We start from the raw sequence: 20,576 nt of genomic DNA, 5'->3' as shown, positions 1-20,576 counted from the left end.
TGCAGGGGCTTGGACTAAATGACTCACGTGGTCCCTTCCAACTCTAGAATTCTAAGTCCCGGAGATTGCTTCCCAGTAAACACGTGTAGGATCGGGTCGCAACAATGATCACTTCTCCAGTAAAGCCCAAGCAAAACATGCCGCCCTATCCAGTAACCTTATTCCTCCAGGCATCTCTTGCCTCCAGCCCGGCCCCTGAAACATGATCTCCGCCCCTACCGCTCCCCGGCTTCGCTGCGTTGGGCATCCCCTCTGGCGCCCCCGCTCTCCTTCGGCCCCCTCACCGTGGCGTCCTGCCCCGCATAGTGGCTGATCACGCGGGAGCCCCCCGGGTGCCGCTTGTGGAACTGGCTGATGTTGTAGACTTTCCTGTCGATCACCAGCCACCGCTCCGGCGCCCTGCCCGATCGCAGCTGGATCTCGTCCCACGTGAAGAGCCGCGGGGCTGCCGCGGGGATCTCGGCCTTCGCCATCTCCGCCGGCGGCTGTCACGATGCCACAGTCAGCGACGCCCGGGCAGCCGAAGCGCTTCTGCCCATCCAGCGGCGCCGAGCAGCAGCCACCCCCGAGCGCCCAGCCAGCCGCGCGCTCCGCCCGGGACACGCCTCCCCGCGCCCTGCGCGCCAGGCTCGCGAGAGCCCATTGGCCGGCAGCTCTGCCGGCTCGCTTGGAGAAAGAGAGCTCCGGCTTTATTGTGCAGGAAATCCCTCGCGCGCATTGGACGCCCGCTCCCTCTCGCCGCTGCCTGTGCCCCGGCAGATGCCGGGCTGCGTAATCCCACGGCCTTTGTTCGTGCCGGTCCCGTTCCGGATGATATTTAGCAAACCTTTGCCTTTGCCAAGACGTTACATAAAAAAGGACTGCGGGGGGTGGGGATGGTGCGCGCGCAAATGAGAACTGGTTGCTGTCTGGGTGGCTTCTAAGAAAGTCCATGGTGCTTCAGTAACTTCAATAACTGTTTTATATCGCCTGGAAAACCCTGAAATCTCGCACCACTCGGAGACTGGGGTGGCATGCAACAATACAATGTGCAGCACAGAATAAAAAATGCCAGCACAGTTGATCTGATGGCAAACCAATGTGCACCCACTGCAGCTGATCCAAATCTTACCTCCACCGATGCCCATTAAGTTTACCCTGCAATGCCTTTCTCTACCCTGCGGCCTGGGCCAATCAATCTGTAAGGAAAGGGTCACACTTCAGACGGACAAAACTGAGCAGGAGGGAGTCAAGCAAGCACTGACCTTAGAGTGACATTGCTGGTTCTAAAGCATCACCTGATTTTCAAAAAGACTATTATACACTTGCAAAATCTTCGGACTTCTTTCTCATTTCCTTGCAGCAGCCAATCTCTTTCTCTCTTGCAACAAACCAGTAGCTGCTATCTGCTGCATGATGCCCAATAACACTACTTTGCATAGACAGAAAATATATACCATCCACAGAGAGAAAATGTTACATTTCGTTGACTTGCCAGCACCCCCTTATAGAAGGGGTGCCCAGCCTAGATGTCAGGTGCTAGTTGTCTAGTAGTCAGCCAGAATAAACAGTGCTTAAACTGGTGGCTAGAGGAGAAAATTGCACAGTGGCCTTGATTAGTAGGCAATCTAGAGCAGTTTGCTACTAGTCTTCTTTCTTTCTTTCTTTCTTTCTTTCTTTCTTTCTTTCTTCTTGGCGATCACTCATAGCCAAGTAAGATTGTCTTCCATGAACATGGTCTTAACAGTGAGTCCATAAGTAACTGTAGAGGCCAATTCTGGACCCACATGTCCTTCCACAGTGGGGACATAGTTGATCATGGTGAAGGTTTGCCAAATCTGCCTTCCTCTTAGCACGTTTCTCCAACTCCTTGAAAGATTCCATCAACAGTGTCTCAAAAAAAAATTTACATATCTTCCCAAACTAATGCCAGTGTACAGGAAGAAGCAAAGACCACCAGTGTCGAAGCAATGATTCTTCAACATCAACGTCATTGGACTGATCATGTTGTTTGGCTGCCTGATTATCATCTTCCAAAGCAACTACTCTATTCCAAACTTTAAAATGGAAAGCATAATGCTAGTGGTCAACAAAATAAGTTTAAAGACTCTCTCAAGGCAATTTTTTAAAAATGTAGGATAAACACCGACAATTGGGGAACATTGGCCTGCGAGTGCTCCAATTGGAGAACAGCCTTTCCCAAAGTTGTAATGGATTTTGAAGACACTCGTAAGACTGGTCCAAAGAGTCAATTCTTTCACACTTAATATACACAGAGCTCCAAAGGACCTCACACAGCCAAGAATAAGGTCATTGTTATGAAAGCAACATAAGAAGAAAAAGCAGCTGCTATTATATGCTCACTGGCATCCAGCTGTGGCCATCTGCATTTACAGTGAGTTAGTGAAAGGTAATTAACAGAAACATAGTAGAACAGACTACTCAGTGAACTCTGCTATTCCAACAAAATGTCTGATTGCCTGATTGCCTTGTTATCTAATCTGTTGCTCACACTTTTTCAGTTTCTATGTGAATAACTTCATCGATGTGACAAAATCTATAATCTGTTGCATGTAGCTGCACAGTACATTTTCTGAGCAATATCAGGATGAATGGCTGCTACAGACCATATATGTTTTGCCTTGTGACACATTCTGATTAAAACAAGCACAATACCATGATTAGCTATCTGGCAAGATGTGTGAACAAGCCTCAGAAAAACATCAGATTCCCATTACTATCATATCTCCAGCTTCAAATCTTGGGGTTCATGCCTTCGTTTGTATTTGCCTGATCTCATTTGAACAACTGAATTCCCCGACTGCATTCATTCATTCATTCATTCATTCATTTCTTCATTTTGCACTTTCCAACCCAAACGCCATTTATTTCATTGAGAAAGATGTGAGTTAAATCTCTCCTATTAAAATCAAAACTGTGGCTGAATGAGTGCCCACACATTTACTACACTGTGCAATGTTGTTGTTTTTAAAACTATTTTTAACGTTTATTTTTTTTCTACACTTAGGAAAAGTTGACCCATCATGGGACTCCCATGGCTGCTTACATTAAAATGCTAAAAGCAGTAGAAGCTGACCTTCCTCACCAGGCTCACCTGGTTCATAGCATTTCAGATTGATATATTTCAATCTGCTCCAGGTCTAATCAATTTTATCTTTGCCATTTTTTATTTATTTTCCATGTAACATAAAATGTAAAGGTAGTTGTGCTGGCGCTTTAGAAAAATTCCAATGTCATTAAGGCTTCAACATCAGACAAAAATATTTCCTCCCCCTCCTCTTGTTCTGTTTACTATCTATGAAGAGTTCTGGAGAACTCAAAAGCTCACAACACTGTTCTGTTATATTTTGACTGGCCTAAGAAAGGAATTGGAATTAGTTTGTATATGTTTTAAATATGTATTATTGTTGAGCTCTTTTCTTGTATATATTTTAGATGTCCTTTTATTCTTGTTGTAAGTTGTTTTGAGAATCTGGTTTCAGGGTGTCATAGAAATAGTTCCCATCCTTGATATGTAGGAAATAATTATCCATGTGGATGATGTGCACGTTGAAGTGAGGAAACTGTGACCCTCCACGTATTGCTGATCTACAATTCCCATAAACCCTGACCATTGGCCATACTGACTGGGGCTGGTGGGAGTTTGAGGTAAACAACATCAGGAGGACCAAAGGTTACCCACCTCTGTTTTACATGTTAGGAAAGATCGTACAAAAACATTGTATTTTAACTTTGAGGCAGAGATGTACAACTACCCAATACATATAGGTTACCCAATAAATATGGTGAGAAAGGACAACGCAAAGGATAGTGGGAGGTCAGAGAATTTACTTGAAGTGGAAAGGGGGGGGGGACAAGCCCAACATCTAAAAGGTTCATCATGCATAAACTGCCTATCGACAAATGTTAATGCAGCTCTGGGGAATAAATTATAAATAAAGAGGTAAAGGTAAAGGGCCCCTGACTGTTAAGTCGAGTCGTGAACGAATCTGGGGTTGCAGCACTCATCTTGCTTTACTGGCCGAGGGAGCCAACGTTTGTCCACAGACAGTTTTTCTAGGTCATGTGGCCAGCATGACTAAGCTGCTTCTGGCGAACCAGAGCAGCACATGGAAACGCCGTTTACCTTCCCACTTGGAGAGGTACCTATTTATCTACTTGCACTTTGATGTGCTTTCGAACTGCTATGTTGGCAGGAGCTGGGACTGAACAACGGGAGCTCACCCCATTGCGGGGATTCAAACCGCCAACCTTCCGATCAGCAAGCCCTAGGCTCAGTGGAAGCATCTCCTTCTGTGGTAAGAGACACGTGATAAATAAGAGAAACGAGCAAAATAAAAATCTGAAGGGCAGGGCAATTAATTCTGCTACTTCTGTGTAGTCTTAAATACATACTGTAGTAGTCTTCTATTTAGTCATGTCTTGCACAGAACAACTCCTCCCCTGAGCTATTTCCCATGTGGTGCTTCTGCATATTGGCAATTAACTTGTAAAAATGAAACATTTTACTCATTCTGTAGAAACATACTATCTCAAGCAGTTTTCTACTCATAGCTTAGCTGTGCAATTTATGCAATCAAATGCCCATGTGGCACATTATATAAATTTTTGATTGATTTATATATTCATCTATCTTTTGTACAAAGGAACAGACTACACTGCCACCAATTAATTAAGTGGCTTGGATTTATTCTTGTTTATCTTTGCTTATGTGCTGCTTGTGCATTCATTATTGCTTATGTGCTTCTGGCTTATTTTGGAGAGGAGAAAGCCCTTAAAACTACAGTTGTAAACTGCACTCTCTGAGGCTTACTTCTGAGTAAATTCACTGTTGATTTAATTTTTAGGACAGTAGAAAAGTAGGTGATAGGAATAAACTACTGTGATGTGGTTTATCAAGCCAGCCACTCTATATTCTTTCCCATTTTTTCCCCTCTGCAGAATGACTACTTTCAGACTACTAACATTCGAAACTCTGAAAACTGTCCCCATTTTCTATTAAGAGGAGAAGCAGACAGGAATACAGATAGCCAGAGCTCTGCTTGCTTGGAATTCTTGAAGCTTGACTTCTATACATCTGAACTGGTATTCTCTCCAACATGCAATGTGTCGCTAACATTGGCTCTTTGATTACATTGTAAAATTTATTACCATTAACTGACTTCTTCTACATTGCAACCATGTTACACTTTGAAATGGTTTCCTGGTCCAAAACAAAAACAACTTCTACTCTAACCAGCTTTTCTATGCTAAATAACCACCTCCTTTGTCACTCAAGCATAGATTTATTATAAAGTATTCTGGGGTTGTGTTTTTAACCTAAATACTGTAATATCCTGGGTATCTATCTGCTTCCCTTCTTAAGAGACAGAGATAGTAGCTAAAGACAGACAGACATTCCTTATCCCCCAGAGAGGTTTCATAGATATATCATTGGCCATGGCACATACATCACTACAATATCTACTAAACAGAACCTAGCAAACATTTCCCATAATCGTGGACTAGGAAATTGTTCTATATGTGCAAAGTTGGTATCATACAGACAAACATTTTTTTAAAAAAATCTTTAGCTTTACAGCTGTTTGTTTCAGGACAATAATGTTTCAGTGTAGCCAGCTATGCCATGAAGGCCACAGCAAATACCCATGGTGATTGAATATAAGAACCTCTGACATCAGTACACTAGTTGCTGGACTGAGATGCCTATCTGAAATTAATGTAAAATAATAATAATGAGATGCCGATGTGAATATGAGGCAGCATGGCTGTATGAGGCATGCTCCTCAATACTAGAGATTAAATGTACCTGTCTCAAATAAATCTGTTAAGCATACTCCTCCCAGCCCCCACCTCCGCATTTGATTTCCTCTATTTTATTTTTCTTTCCTCTTTGTATGTTCATTCTTCCTCTCATTTTCTCTCTCTGTTTGTAATTCTCAGCCTAATTATCCCACACATAATCCTCCAACTCGGTGCCCCTCTCCTGCTTTCTAATACACAGCATCTTTTGTTTAATCAAAGCTACTCCATACTCTTTTCCCAAGCTGCAGTTACAATGTGCAGCCTTTTGCCTATTTGGCTACCAACACTATCCTCAAAAGTAAATACAGTGAATTCATTCCCCTTCTTAGTCTTCCTTTCTGTGGCTGAGGATGAGTGCCAAACCCAAGGCTTTGACACTGGAGAGAGAGGTACAAATACTTCCCAAACATGCCAGAGGGCTGGATTATATAATGACACTGCTAGTGCTGTATAGGACACTGCCAGAAAACATGACCCTTCCCAATTTTCCCGTATGAAATCAACCCTAAGAACTGAAGTAACCCTTCATGCCAAATGGTGTTAACACAGCACAACCGCTGCAGTGTTATCCGAACATTTGAAAGCTCTAATCACAAAACAAAATTTGAAACACAACTGAAACCAATAAACCAATTGCAATCTATATAAAATGCAAAGAAGATTAGAGACAGACAAAAAAAACTAAACGTGGCCTCCAAAAGCTTAGGAAAAACTGTGAGACTTCACCATTCATTGGAAGCTCATTCATGTTGTAGCCTCCAAGGAGAGAGTGTGCCATAACAGGGGCACCACCACAGAGAAGGCCCCACTCCAGGTTCCCTTGCAATGGGTCATCCCTGTTGGTAGGAGCACAAGCAGGATTCCCCTGATTTCAGGGCTTGTGCTGGATGATGCCAGAAGAAAACCCTTGTCATTTTTACATCGGTGCTGGCACCTAGAGACATACAGTGCAGATCCTGCAGAATAAGTGTGATGTGACATTGCACAGTGGTGTCAGTTAAGACTCTAGCTGCTACATCCTGCCCTTGTTTTAATTTTTGGATCATCTTCAATGGTTGCCAAACCTAGAGTACATTCCAGTGGTCTATGCAAGAGGTCATCAGAGCATGGGGCACTATGGTAAGGCTGCTTTGATCTCTATATAGCCATTACTGTCAAAAGAGTGATACCTGGAAAGAGGCACTCCGTTTTGACTGTTACGCTTCTGATTTGAGTGCCACACTTCCGTTTTCAGTGTTATGTTGAGGTCTGTCTGTTTCAGCTATTTATTTTGCGTTTTTGTTTTTGTGGCTTTTTTGTTTTGTTTTTGTGACTCTGTGGAACTGTGTGTGATCTGTGGAACAAGAGTGGCATGTTCCATGCCTGCAAGGTTCTCTTTCTCCCTCAGCTTTAAATCTGTAACATCAGAGATTCCTCTGCAAAGTTAAACCCAACAAATCTGTCCTTGTGAACTGCAAAGTGAAAAAGACCCGGTGGGGATCAAAATGCCTAATCAACAATTTAAAACTACACTTTTACCTCTCATAGCTTGTTTATAAGTGAGGGAAAGGTTTTTCAGTGACAACAAATAAAAGGTGATCCATGGTGAAAACATTTGTTTTACCTTCCTGGGAAAGTGGCAAAGGTCCGAATTTATGACATCTCCCCTGACTCCAGGGAAGACATGCATGAGGTGCTGCAGTGTGACATGTATTTATGGCAAAATACATAACATTGCAGTCACATGGAAATGGGTATGGTTGTGACAGCCTTCTGGTGGCCACAAGTTTTTAACAGAAAAAAACAGCACCCTATCACTTTTATGTACTTGATAGAAGCAACTTGACATTAAAAAAACATTAGGAAGAAAGAACCCTTTGTTTCACTCATGTAAGTGCAATCAGAAAACAATGTCTATAAAACCAACCTTGCTCATTTTGTTATGCAAACATACAGGAAAATATTTATGGATCCTGAACTGAAATTGCCTAAATCTTGAGTTAAGTTACCTACCTAAAGGTCTGAATAAAGAAGGGCCACCCTGCAGGATATATTTTACAAGCTGGTATTCTTGATAGACAATCCTGGGAGAACTGCCAAGATCTCCTAGTTGGGGAGATAAGACACTGACGTGAGGAGCAGATTGGGACTCTCTTAGGCTGAAGATAGCGGGTAGGCAAATCTGCATAATTGTAAAAACTCTTCTTCGTTTTGTGTGTGTGTGGAATCTTTTCAGGAAGCCGGCTGTCCTGAGTTATGACAGCTTCGTTTCTTGTGCCAATTTTGGAGACAAAGATAGGCGCGTTGGCGGAAGGCGCGCTCGCTCCTCGTGCCTGATGCTGCCTCGGTGGCGCCTCTGGGAAGAGACCTGGGCCAGCGCCGCGAGCCCCGCGCAAGCACTGCGGCGGCGGCCCGCTTCACAATATCAAGGCTTCTTCAAGTTTTAAGCTGAGGTCAGCCGGCCTTCACCTTCGAAAGATTAGCGCCAGCCAATGGCAGAGCCCCGCTTGGCCGGCGGAGAGCGGCGATTGGAGGAGGAGCTCTGCTGATTACCCTCCGGAATCCTCGTCGGTGATTCATGGAATGGGATGGAGAGGCTGAGGTTCCCCCCTGGCTGGCTGGCGCAGGGATTATTTGCGAGGGAAAAGTCCGCCGCTGCAGCCTAGGGGGCACTTCAGAGCAGGCGGCGGAGCCGGCAGAAATTGCACAAGGGCTGGCAGGCGGCAAGGCGAAGACAAAGAGCACGCGGAGGGGGCGGCGTGGGGGGGGGGAGGCGGCGCAGTCGGTGAGTTAAACCGGAGCGGAGAGGCGAGCCTTTCGCTTCGCAGGATCGCCAGCAAGCGCGAAGCCGAGCCGTCGAAGCAGCGCGCCGAAGCCGGTCATGGGGAAAGGCGAGGAGCAGGGCGGGATGTGCGCCGAGCGGGAAGCGCCGAGCCCCTCGTACACCTGGGAGGAGATCCAGAAGCACAACGTGCACACGGACAAGTGGCTGGTGATCGAGCGGAAAGTGTACAACATCACCCAATGGGCCAAGCGACACCCGGGGGGGCTGCGCGTGATCAGCCACTACGCCGGCGAAGATGCCACGGTAAGGGGCTCCGGCTGCCGGTGCCGCTGGCAGGGCGCAAATGGCTTCCGCCCGGCTCCTGCGCCGCCGCTCACCTGCTGCTGCTGCTGCTTTGAAGAAGGGAGGGAACCGGCGGCGGCAGCCGCTGCAGGGCTGGCAAATCCGCAGCGCGGAGCTCGCTGCAGCCGCAGGGCTGGCAGGAACCGCCGTTTGACATGAAACGGGGACTGGATGCAAAGAGGGAATGGGGTGCTTGCAAGCTGGAAGGTTGCCGGCGGCTGGGAGGCTGCAGAAGGAGCATTGTAGCAATGCAAGAGCGGGGAGGAGAGAGGTTTGGCTGCAGGCCGGCCAAAGAGCTGCGCACGGGTGGCTCTTTCTGCAAGGGGTTTTTCCCGGAGACTCCCCACCCCCCACGTAAGGAAAGGAGCTGGTGGCGTCCTCCCCTCGCCCGGCAGCTGCTTCTGCAGCTAGTGGTTGGCTAGCCTCATTCCACCCCCCCCCCCAAACCGGGCTCCTGTTTCAGTAACGGCAGCAGAGGAGGCATAGCGGCGGCGGGAAGGAGCAAAACCAGGATGTCTCTGCAAGATTAGTAGCTGCGGCTCCTGAAAGCGCAAGCTGCAGGGGAGCAGCCGGCCAGCGGAGGCTTAGCTCCGGGCAGGACGCACAGCGCGGGGAAGGTAGTCGCGTGTTAAGAACTGTGCGGCTCAAAGCAAAGGTCCGTCTCGCCCAGCATCCTGCTTCCCAAAGTGGCCAGTCAGATCATGTCTCTGAGGAGCCCACAGGCTGGACATGGGCACAAGAGTTGCAGCTCCCCCCAGCTGCTATTCCCTAGCGACTGGACTCCTGAGGCCCGCTGGTCCTGGAGGGAGTCTGTCTGTTGGTGGCCTTATTCTCCATGAATTTGTCTCTACCTTTTTTTTTTTAAGCCACCGTAGTTGGGGGTCTTCCTCACAATGTTGTGATAGTATTCCATAGTTTAACCATACAAGCTTTGAAGAAGCACTTTTGTCTACCCAGGTTCTGGTTTACTGGATTACGCCAGGAGAAGAGAGGTTTGGGGAAAGTGGCCAACTAGATGCCTGTGGGCAACAAGTTGTATAAGTGTGTGTGAGTGAGTGAGAGAGAGAGAGAGAGAGAGAGATGAATGAAGCGGTAGAGGGAAGACATAGCAGAGAGGAGGGGAAGCTGTGCTGTTCCTCACTTCTGACTTTAGCCCTGTCCACCGCTTGCATGCACCCTGATCACTTTCCCTCAAGTGAATGTGTACCTCAGCTTCAAAAGGTTTGCCCTAACTGCATCCCATTAAGATAATTGTATACTGCTGCGTCTCTCTATTTGACCAGACTTCCTTTATGCCCACCTTTCTATGATTGCTTTTGAAACCAAGCACCCCACTTCCTCTATCATAGCTTAGAGACCATATCTGCACATGGCATCCTCTGTGGATTTGCTTGGCATGTTCATTCCCCCTCCCATGGCCCTTTGGGCTATCATGGCCTACTGGATGCTCAGCATCTTGCTGTATCCCAGCCCTATCTGAATGACCACAAACTTTTTTTTTTACTCTCATTCCATTTGGGGGTAATTCATTCTGAACTGGATATTTCCCCAGCTTCTGCTGGCCTTCTCCCAGGAGCCTGCAAGCTTTTAGATACCAAGGTCCATTTATGTTCGAGAGGACCCACAGTGGGAAACAGAAAACTGAACTAGATAGGCCTTTTGTATAATAATAATAATAATAATAATAATAATAATAATAATAATAATAATAATTTATTATTTATACCCCGCCCATCTGGCTGGGCTTCCCCAGCCACTCTGGGCGGCTTCCAAGAAATATTAAAATACTGTGATACATCAAACATTAAAAGCCTCCCTAAACAGGGCTGCCTTCAGATGTCTTCTAAAAGTCTGGTAGTTGTTCTCTTTGACATTTGGTGGGAGGGCATTCCACAGGGTGGGCGCCACTACCAAGAAGGCCCTCTGCCTGGTTCCCAGTGCGGGAACCGCCAGAAGGCCCTCGGTGCTGGACCTCAGTGTCTGGGTAGAACGATGGGGGTGGAGACACTCCTTCAGATATACTGGACCGAGGCCGTTTAGGGCTTTAAAGGCCAGCACCAACACTTTGAATTGTGCTCAGAAACGTACTGGGAGCCAATGTAGGTCTTTCAAGACCAGTGTTATATGGTCTCAGCGGCCACTCCCAGTCACCAGTCTAGCTGCCACATTCTGGATTAGTTGTAGTTTCCGGGTCACCTTCAAAGGTAGCCCTTTGTAGGTGTATGAGGTCTTTTTATCATTTCAACCACCTGGATATGCCCATTAAGAGAAGCAGGAAATGCAGGGAGATTGTGTGCCAGCAGGTGGGACGGAGAAGGTGATGGGACTCATAAATGTGTTCCAGCTGCATTTTCTGCTCTGTAAACCTTTCCTCAGGTGAATGTGGGTTGTAGTTACCTGATGATGAAGGAAGGCCTCTTTGCATGTGCTCAGAGGCACTGTTTTCTACTTTCTTCTTCCCTCCTATTTTTGAAACTGAGGGCAGGGGAAGTATTCTGGACCTGAGAGGCACTGAGGACAAATCCTAAATGTGTTACAGCTGATTGTGATCACTCATGGGAAAGTGAAGCACCCTGGCAATACTCAGAGCATCATTACTGTTTTCCATCATCCCTATTGATCATACTGCTTGGGGTTGATGGGAGTCTAGCATACCTGGAGGGCTACAGGTTCCCAGCTTTATTCTCAGGCTAAGGTATCTAAAGCAAATCTTCAGAAGTGAGGGTGAAATCACACATTCATGTAATGCAGCAAAGTCCACCTTCAGAGGTGGCAGGTGAGTATGTTCTCCACCCTTCTACATGCATGTCAGACAGCACGTGTACCAGTAACCTCTAGGAGTGTATTTGCAAACAGTGTGTTAATCAAAAGCCACAGGCTTTCACATATAGAGAAAATGTGAATCTGTATCGAGTCATGGCTCCGTTAAGACTCTCTTGTGCTTCTCCATTGGTTGTGTGTGTGTCTGTCATACAGAATGAACAAGAATTGTAGCCAGAACGGATGTTTTTGGCCAGGTACCTTGGCTGCATGTTTCTGGCTGTGGTTACTTCTGTCCACTGTCTATAAAGCACTTGCTCCGTTTTGTGTTCTTGGGAAGAACTACATGCTTTCAAATCAACTTGTCATTCTTCGAAACGCAGCCATCATGTATTAAAATCAATTGGTCCAGATGTCCTGCCAATCTGCAAGTTTTATTGTTAAATCATTTACATTGTAATTTTCATTTCCCACTCATCTCTGAACTTCCCAAACTGAAACACACAGTGATTCTATTGTCTTTGTTGTCTTAAATCACAGTGGGGGTTTTCAAAGCAACATTTAAAAAGAAGACTGAAGAGACACAATGAGCTGAAATGTCTGGATTGTGTGATTCTGTGGAGCAACGTTTTAAAAACAAATTACCTCCTTTATTTTATGTATTGTTGTGCTTCTTAGTCTCAAAGCAACTTAACAATATATATATATGAAGTCAAATAAAAACCAGGAAATTTAAACACAGTGTACAATACAAAATAATTAAAACGCTCATCCAACACAATAAGGTTAAAACCTATCTCATATCAGTGAAAGGTAAGCACCACAGTAGAAGCTGGTATAACTACCAAAGGCTTAGGCAGATAAAAATGTCTTGGCCTGGCCCATAAAAACCAAGGCACCAGGCATGTTTCCCTGGGGAGAGCATTCCACACAAGGAAGAACCATTAACAAAAAGGCCTGTTCTCATGTGACCACCTTCCACAGCTCCCTTGGATAAGGCACATAAAGAAGGGTCTTTGATGAAGATTGTTTGCTCTGAGCGGATTCATATTGGGAGAGGCAGCCTTTGCGGTATTGTGGTCCTGAGCTGCATATGGCTTGATAGGTTAAAACTAGCACTTAATTGAATTGGGAAACTCATCAGTAGCCAGTGCAGTCAGGCCAGAATCAGTGTAATGTGCTCAGACCTTCTGGACCAAGTCAGTAATCTTGCGACTGCATACTACACTAGCTGTAGTTTCCAAAGTGTCTTCAAAGGCTGCCCAGTGTAAAATGCATTGCAGTAAACTAACCTAGAGGTTACCAGATATGACAGTTTCCCAACTTGCAGAAGCAAGTTTGATGGCTTTTGTCACTGGTTTAGCTGCATTGCCTTTTCATCCCTTCTAGGATTTCATGAATGCTCTTTCTCCCAAATGTTGTATATCCACTACAAAGCTATCAGTCTCATGAACCAGCACATGTGGAAGTGTTTGTACTTATGGGGGGTGGGGGGACACACAGAGCCAAATCTGCAGCATCATGTTCTTTCAAGTGTATTGTTGAAGGTGACCATTGCTTGCTTGCTTGCCACCATAATTCTGTTTGAACTTCAGGAGTGTGGTGACAGGCCTGATCACCTTCTTTAGGATGTTGCAAGCTAGTTTTTCATTTTGGGTGAGGCAATGATAGAGACTTACGGTACCTTGTATATACACACACACAAACACACACACAGTTTGAGCAGGTAGCAAGGAAGCTGATAGTGCAAGCCCCAAAGTCACATCGAGCCCTTGAAGCTTCCGCCAGCCAATTCCAAGACCATAGGACTGTCTCCTGTTTGGCCAGGTTCAGACTACATAAACCCTTACTGCAAGTGTAACTTCATTCACAGTGCATTTTTGAAGCCATTTAGTGCTTCCCAAGGAGATGCCACTGTTGCTTGCCATCTGCTAGCAATGTGTTCAAGAACCTAGAAAGAGATGGATATCTGTTCAACAAAATAGCATGGCTGCTTTGCAAAGAAAATGTGGTGTGCATGCAGTATATGAGTCTGACATATAAGTCAGAAAGGCCTATGGCCCCAGAATATGATCCCAGTAGAGGGCTTGCCAGGTCCTTTAATCCAGTGCTAGCAAGGTACAGTTACTGGGTTGTAATGAAGACCATTAGCCAGGAGGCTCAAATTTTCCCTAGCATTAAACAGTGCTTATCCAGTATCTTTTGTAAGGCCAATTGTCATCTCCCTAAACACTTAGCTGTTTCTTTGGTGGGCATTGTGTGGCTCAGCAGCAAGCTTCCCTTGCTCCCCCCCCCCCATCCCACAACCTTTCATTTTCCTTCCAAACCACTGTACCATTTGTTTTGGGTATCAGAGGGGGCTGAAGTATGTGGGAAGGGTTTCTTTCCTTCACTTTTTTCAGGTTTATACTCATTTCAAAAGGAGGAGGAAGAAGTCCAGTGATGCTGCATCCAGTGTTTTGACAGGGAGCGGCACAAAGGGCCTGCCCACATAATGGTTGTCTACACTCCCCTTGTTTGGCTTTATATTATACAGTGCAGATCACATCTGATCCTCTTGCAGTGACAGTAGGAGTTTTGTGCTGCAGGCTGAAAATTGTGCTCCAGTACCCCCAACAACGCCTGTTCACCACATGGAAAAATTTGGTACCAATTAAAGGTGAAGCCTTCATTTCATGTAGACTCTGGAAGTTAATGAGCACACCAAAATGTTCATCGTCTGGGTGCGCCCAGCCTTAGATTATGTTGCCGCAAGGTGAATTAGCAATGCACAACTTTAAGCAAGAGTGTTTTCTGCTGGGAATTAGGAAGGAGTTAGGGATTTTATATGGCTCTAGGGGAAGATAAGGAGTTGGAAATTTCCCTCAGTTACAAATCCTTTAGGCTTATGCACATGCTTGTTCGTTTCTTGATGACTGCAGATTCAGGTAGCAGCTTGCACACAGAAATCACATTTGGTGATAAAATTTCCATGGTGCCTCACATTTATGCTTTAATAGCTATCCTTATCTGTATATTATTTCCTATCTTGTTTTCTCCTTTCCAGCATTTTCTAATTTATTTTCTCCTTGTCCCCTGTTCCAGTGCTTTTCCCAAGTGAATTAAGCTGCTGAAGCTAATCTTACTAATTAAGATAAAAAATTCCTTCCAGTAGCACCTTAAAGACCAACTAAGTTAGTTCTTGGTATGAGCTTTCGTGTGCATGCACACTTAAGGTTTCCTTTTTTTCCATAAGCAAGGACAACAAAGGACTCATTAGAGACAATGACTTGAGTCAGACCAGTCCCTAGGAATAAAGCACCGCAAGATTAGGATTCCTAGTTCTGCCACCCACTCACTCTTTGGCTGTGAAAATATGTTGCTTTCTGTTTGCTTATCTACTAATAATTATGCTGGGAGATTGAGATTTTCAATGTTATATACTATTTTATACGTGTGTGTGTGTTTTGAGAATCTGTAATCAGAAGGAATATTGTTTGATTCCTACAGTAAGGCCCTGTCTGCACAAAACATATAAACTGGTATCACCACCTTAAACAGTCATGGCTTCCCCTAAAGCAGGCATCCCCAAACTTGGCCTTCTAAATGTTTTAGAACTACAATTCCTATCATCCCTGATCACTGCTCCTGTTAGCTAGGGGTGATGGGAGTTGTAGTCCCAAAAACATCTGGAGGGCCGAGTTTCGGGGTGTCTGCCCTAAAGTGTATTTTGTTAAGGGTGCTGAGACTTGTTGGGAGACCCGAATTCCCCTCACATAGCTACAATTCCCAGAGAAGAGGGATTGATTATCAAACCACTCTGGGAATTTGCTCTGCACTGGCTCATCTGTAAGGATTATTGCATGTAGAAAGAAGTTTCTGGATTCTAAGGGGAAAATGATTATGAGAGATAAGGAAGAGTGGGCAACAGCTCTTTGAACAGCAATTGTGTATTTCTTCATTCTAGGATGCATTTAAGGCCTTTCACCCTGATCCTGTGTTTGTAAGAAAGTTTCTTAAGCCATTATTGATTGGAGAACTTGCCCCAGGAGAACCCAGCCAAGACAGAGGCCAGAACGTGAGTAAGAGCAATTTTTCCTATATGTTCAGTGAATGTTTGAAGGACGGCACTGAGCTGTTTGCAGAAGGGCTTTCAAACAGCCCTCTGGTTTTCAGAGGTTCAAGGAGCAGTGCTGGGAGGGAGAAGTGCTTTTCATAACCATGGTTTCAATGGAAACCACTTTCCCCTCTTGGAGCAATGTTCCCGCCACCCATCAACTGATGGACGATGAAAGCGTGTCTAGCTCCAGCAAAGGAGCGAACAGGAGTTCCCCTTAAAGTGCCCATTGTTCCTTTAAGGCTCTGTCCTTACTTGCCTCACACCTAATGTCATATATTATGTCAAGTGCCAAAACAACCTTGCGACCCAAATAGGGATGCCTAGCAGGCTAAGTTTGGCCCACAGGCCGGAGGGTCTGCACCCCTGATCTAGAGTCAGTTTTCCTTTTTGTGTTTTACTCTACATTAGTATCTCTCATGAGCTAGTTCTGTAAAGTGTGTCACAATATTTGAAGTGGTGCTTTGGAGGACAAACGATCACTGGAGAATGAAGAATTGCACTGAGTGTCAGAAGGGGAGTATCTTAGAGACAATCCAGCCTATCCCAGGCAAATCTGTCTAAAAGCTGAAATTATTTATTCCATGGGAGAAACTTGGCGAAGATGAATTAGTAGGGCTGCCATTTGCTTTTTGAAATATGGTAACCCTAGCCTGGCTTCTGCAAAGTGCAGTCTTGCCTCACAAGCTTTGGGAGTTCTTTGTATGTGGATAGGCATGAACCAGGGACAGTGGCATGCGCTTGGAGGCTGCAGGCACAAATTTGAATTTTTCCTGCAAAGTAATCTACCTTGAGACTGCACAGATATACTGATCAGTTTTTAAACTAGTCTGTGGATACCCAAGAAAGAAAACAGGATAGCAGTAGAAAACACAGAAAATATCAGCACAATGATTATGCCGTAACGCCAGATTCAGGGTTTCTGTGTAGACATTTCTATAGGGTCATAAAATACATTATAGGACTGAGGTGTCAAAGAAAGCATAGAACATTGATTCATCTGAGGATTAAATACTACCATCCAGAACTGTATCAAGGGTTGTAATACGGTGGATATTTGACACTGTAGACCAATAGGAAGAACTGATACTGCAAGACTTCTTGGGTTTCAGCTTGCCTTTGCTTTATTTGAACTGAGGTACTATGCCCCTGGAGTCTACTGCTACCTCCTTTTGCTGTATGTGCAAAAAAAGGTTTTAGGGAAGGTGGAATATTTAGTAAACTTCAGGTTTAGAGGTTTCCCTTTTCTCAAATGCGCTTAGGACAATGTAAGTCCAACCTACCAACATTGACTTTGCTTAATAAATGCTGTATCTTAGAATCCGCCAAAAATAACTAGAAGAATGATTTGATGGGAAATTATGACGATAATTCCACCACCACCCAAGGTCACACAGGCTGTAAAAAAAGAAAAGAAAGAAAAGGAATGGTAAAGAATAAAGCATGAGGTGGACACAAGTTTGCAATTAACTTTCCATTTGAAAGCCATCCCTAGCTATTAGATGAGCTGTTTTGTTAGATGCCTTAATGAGGAACGGGGGAGGGACACATCTCCAGAGACATGTGGCTTCAGGGGTGCTTCTAACTGCCTTTAATGTGCAGATAATTTATTATTTATTTATTAAGCTTATTAGTCGCTAGTCACCCTAATGTCTCCAAGCGACTTAACATTAAACAAAAATATATGCAAATGCCATACAATTGGGGGGGGGGTTGTGATAAAGATAAATGTAGTCCTGAAGAAAGCAGGCTGCAAGAAACAAGCAGGGAGAGAGAAGGGGGGGGGACACTATTAGAAAATAAAAAGGGAAACACCAGAATATGGGAAGGCTGCGAAGACGAGAGACAGGAAAAGGAGCCCGCTGGAAATAAACCTGTGACTTTTACACACACACACAGAGAGAGAGAGAGAGAGAGAGAGAGAGAGAGAGAGAGAGAGAGCGCTTGAGAGAAAGATTAGCTGAGTTGCTGTTATGTCACAGAATCAATATTCTGAAGAAAAACCTCACACAAGGCCTAGGTATAGAAGGGGAGGCAGGGAGGAGCAGGGGGAGTGTTGCAAAGAAACGAAGAGTCCTGAATGTAAATTTACCAAGTAACATAAAATGTCCAGAGAATTTTCATGGGCATGTAAAGAGCCTGTTCCCAGTACAACTGGCCACATTACCAAACGAGTCGTCCATATATATTCCAAACGGATAGGAAACCAGCCATGCGTGGATCTCTCATAATCTGAAATTTTGAGCTCTGGCCTGGAGGGCAGCTTTGCAAACAGGATCCACAGATGCCTTTCCCATCGGGCCTCACGTCGCCGTGTCACTCAGGATCCCTCAAATCCCAAACGCTCCGGCTATCAATTATTCAGGCACTTCGTCCCACTTGGCTGATTGCAAAAGGAAGCCCTTTCTGCCGCCTCTCGTTCTTGGATGGCTGCATTGATGACAGCCAGCCAGTGCCTAAACATTAACCTGCAGGTGCCTGGTGAGCTGCTTTCCCTCAGGAACACCACTCTGCAGAGCTCAGGGCTTCCTATGCCAAAGGGAATAGCGGTTCAGACTACGTTTCAGCAGGCAGCAGGGTTTCCTAGAAAGCTTATCAGAGACTCTTCCATGAGGAGTTCAGTACTGTAATGGCAGACCAGATTTTGTAAAAGAAATCTTGACCTCCCCTAGCAAGGTGCAAAGCAGAAGACCAGATTTTTTTCAATGAATCCAGGGACACTTTTCAACTTCAATGGAATTTGTCAGGGGACTGATTTGTAAATCCGGGGACCGTCCCTGGGAAAAGGGGACGTCTGGTAACCTTACTCTAGGGTGCATTCACAGTCGGTGCGGTGCAGGGACAAACCCTGAGAGTCTCGGATGATTTTCGCTGCAAACAGAGGCTGTGCTGTTCCAAAATATATTCCCGCAGAAAGGGGTATTTTGGAAAACAAATTGGGGCTGCAGGCAGGGGCAGTTGGAAAACGGTTGAGTTTTATGCTGCAGTATTGCCACAGTTTTGCGGAACTGAGTTTGCATAACTGTCTACAGACTCCTCCTCTCCCCTCCGCTTCGCCCCAGTTTCCTTAGGAAACTTCAGCATTGTACCCTTGCCAAGGTTATAATGGCCCTTTCTTGTGTAGTTTTTGGGTTATTATTGTTTTTTAAAGGAGGGGGAAATAGACAAAATAAATTGGGGTGGGTGTGTGGAAATGGCAGGCACTTCCTTCACTCATGGATGGGTTTTTCTGGATCTTTGTGTGTGGGGGGGTCTGTTTTGTGTTCTTTCTCATCGAGAGAGATGCATTTGTACAGAGAGGGAAAGCCATCTTGCTGTTGTCAAAAATGCTGGCATATAATTTTCTTTTACATAATTTGCAATCCAGAAAAAATTAGTGTGCCTTAGTCCCTTTGGCATCATAGAATCATAGAATCATAGAGTTGGAAGAGACCACAAGGGCCATCGAGTCCAACCCCCTGCCAAGAGGACCTCTTTTAATATCCTTTTTTTCTACTTTGCAGTCTCAATTGGTGGAAGATTTCCGTGCCCTGAGGAAGACAGCAGAAGACATGAACTTATTCCAAGCGGATCCTGTGTTTTTTTCTCTTTACTTGGGTCATATCCTTGTGATGGAGGCTCTGGCTTGGCTTATGGTTTCATACTGTGGTACTAACTGGATTACAACCTTCCTCCTTGCCATCATCCTTGCAGTTTCCCAGGTGAAACTTTGTTCTATGGATCTTGAATGGGCAGTCACCTGCCTCCTAGTTCACCCATGCCTTGAAAGTTGCATACTGTCACTGCTTCAAAAAGGCACTGAAGATAGCATGGAACAACTTGTAACTTAATAATTGCCAATCGTTACTGGAAGGGTGGGCCATCTTTAATACTGTGTTGTGTTTCATTCCCTGTTACAATATTATAGTACAACTGAATCAAATACCCTGAAAAAATAAACCTACAATTTGTATTGTAATGAAACACAGTATGTAAGAAATAAAATAAGCAATAAAAGAACAATTTAAAAAACCATACAGCATCTAACACAGCCCATTACAATTGCTAGAACAGGCAGGGAAATCGTTAAGTGGTCCACAAAGCCCTGCAACAATTTTCAAGTGGTCCAGGGTGGGGAGAAGTTTGGGAACCATTGATGTAAAGGAAACTGAAGAGAAAGCACTTATAGTTAGGTTTTGATATCAAGTTTCTCTTAGGGGTGCCTTTCCTCTCTCTCATGATCATTCTCTTTCCTCCCAAGGCCCAGGCTGGATGGCTACAGCATGACTTTGGACACCTCTCTGTGTTTAAGAAGTCTACGTGGAACCACTTAGTTCATAAGTTTGTGATTGGTCACTTGAAGGTAAGGTCATTTCCCATTAAGGAAATAACTGCAGTAAGAAATGATGAGGTTAAGATTGCCATCTTTCTCCTGGTAGGAAAGTTTCTTTAAAAACTGCAGAACTGACAAAGATCCCAAGGATCATGCATTCCCCATCACTGGGAAGTGCTGTGCCTGTTGGATTTCTGCCTGTCATGCAGCTTTTAAGGGAGCAGGACAAAAAGAGCACAATCTTAGCTGGAGGCCAGCTTACCTCACTCTTCCAAGTGATAAAAAACAGTAAATTCTAGCTCTTGTGTCTGATTGCTTTAGCAAGGAATAAGCCAGAATGAATCTATTCTAGATGAACAGGTTGTTGTGCCCACAGAGGGTATAGCTTGCGAACTGACATAAATGTATCTCAAGCAATATATATATATATATAAATTCTCTTCAAAATCTGAACCATTAGCCACAGTCAAACTTGTATGCATATATTATTCCCTTTA

At 44.8% G+C, this 20,576-nt stretch overlaps 2 protein-coding genes across 4 annotated transcripts in view; one reads left to right on the top strand and one right to left on the bottom strand.

The window, feature by feature from the left end:
• LOC310699163 (acyl-CoA (8-3)-desaturase-like) overlaps positions 1–660 on the bottom strand; it is a 29,320-nt gene extending 28,660 nt beyond the window's left edge. For both annotated transcript variants that reach the window (XM_083486818.1, XM_083486819.1), the window contains exon 1: positions 285–660. In XM_083486818.1, coding sequence (XP_083342944.1) covers positions 285–473 — 189 coding nt within the window. In that variant the 5' untranslated portion in view covers positions 474–660. The remainder of the gene's footprint in view (positions 1–284) is intronic.
• Positions 661–8,125: 7,465 nt separating this feature from the next.
• Positions 8,126–20,576, top strand: part of LOC310699152 (acyl-CoA 6-desaturase-like) — a 29,523-nt gene continuing 17,072 nt past the window's right edge. For both annotated transcript variants that reach the window (XR_014521939.1, XM_083486815.1), the window contains exons 1-4: positions 8,126–8,872; positions 15,618–15,728; positions 19,271–19,468; positions 20,008–20,109. Coding sequence is in view for 1 of the 2 variants with exons in the window: in XM_083486815.1 (XP_083342941.1) it covers positions 8,666–8,872; positions 15,618–15,728; positions 19,271–19,468; positions 20,008–20,109 (618 nt within the window). In the remaining variant the exon portion in view is untranslated. The remainder of the gene's footprint in view (positions 8,873–15,617; positions 15,729–19,270; positions 19,469–20,007; positions 20,110–20,576) is intronic.

The sequence above is a fragment of the Podarcis liolepis genome, assembly GCF_965112155.1.
Source record: "Podarcis liolepis genome assembly, chromosome: 1".
NCBI classification, from domain to species: Eukaryota; Metazoa; Chordata; class Lepidosauria; order Squamata; family Lacertidae; genus Podarcis; species Podarcis liolepis.
This window is presented reverse-complemented; position numbering and strand designations above follow the sequence as displayed.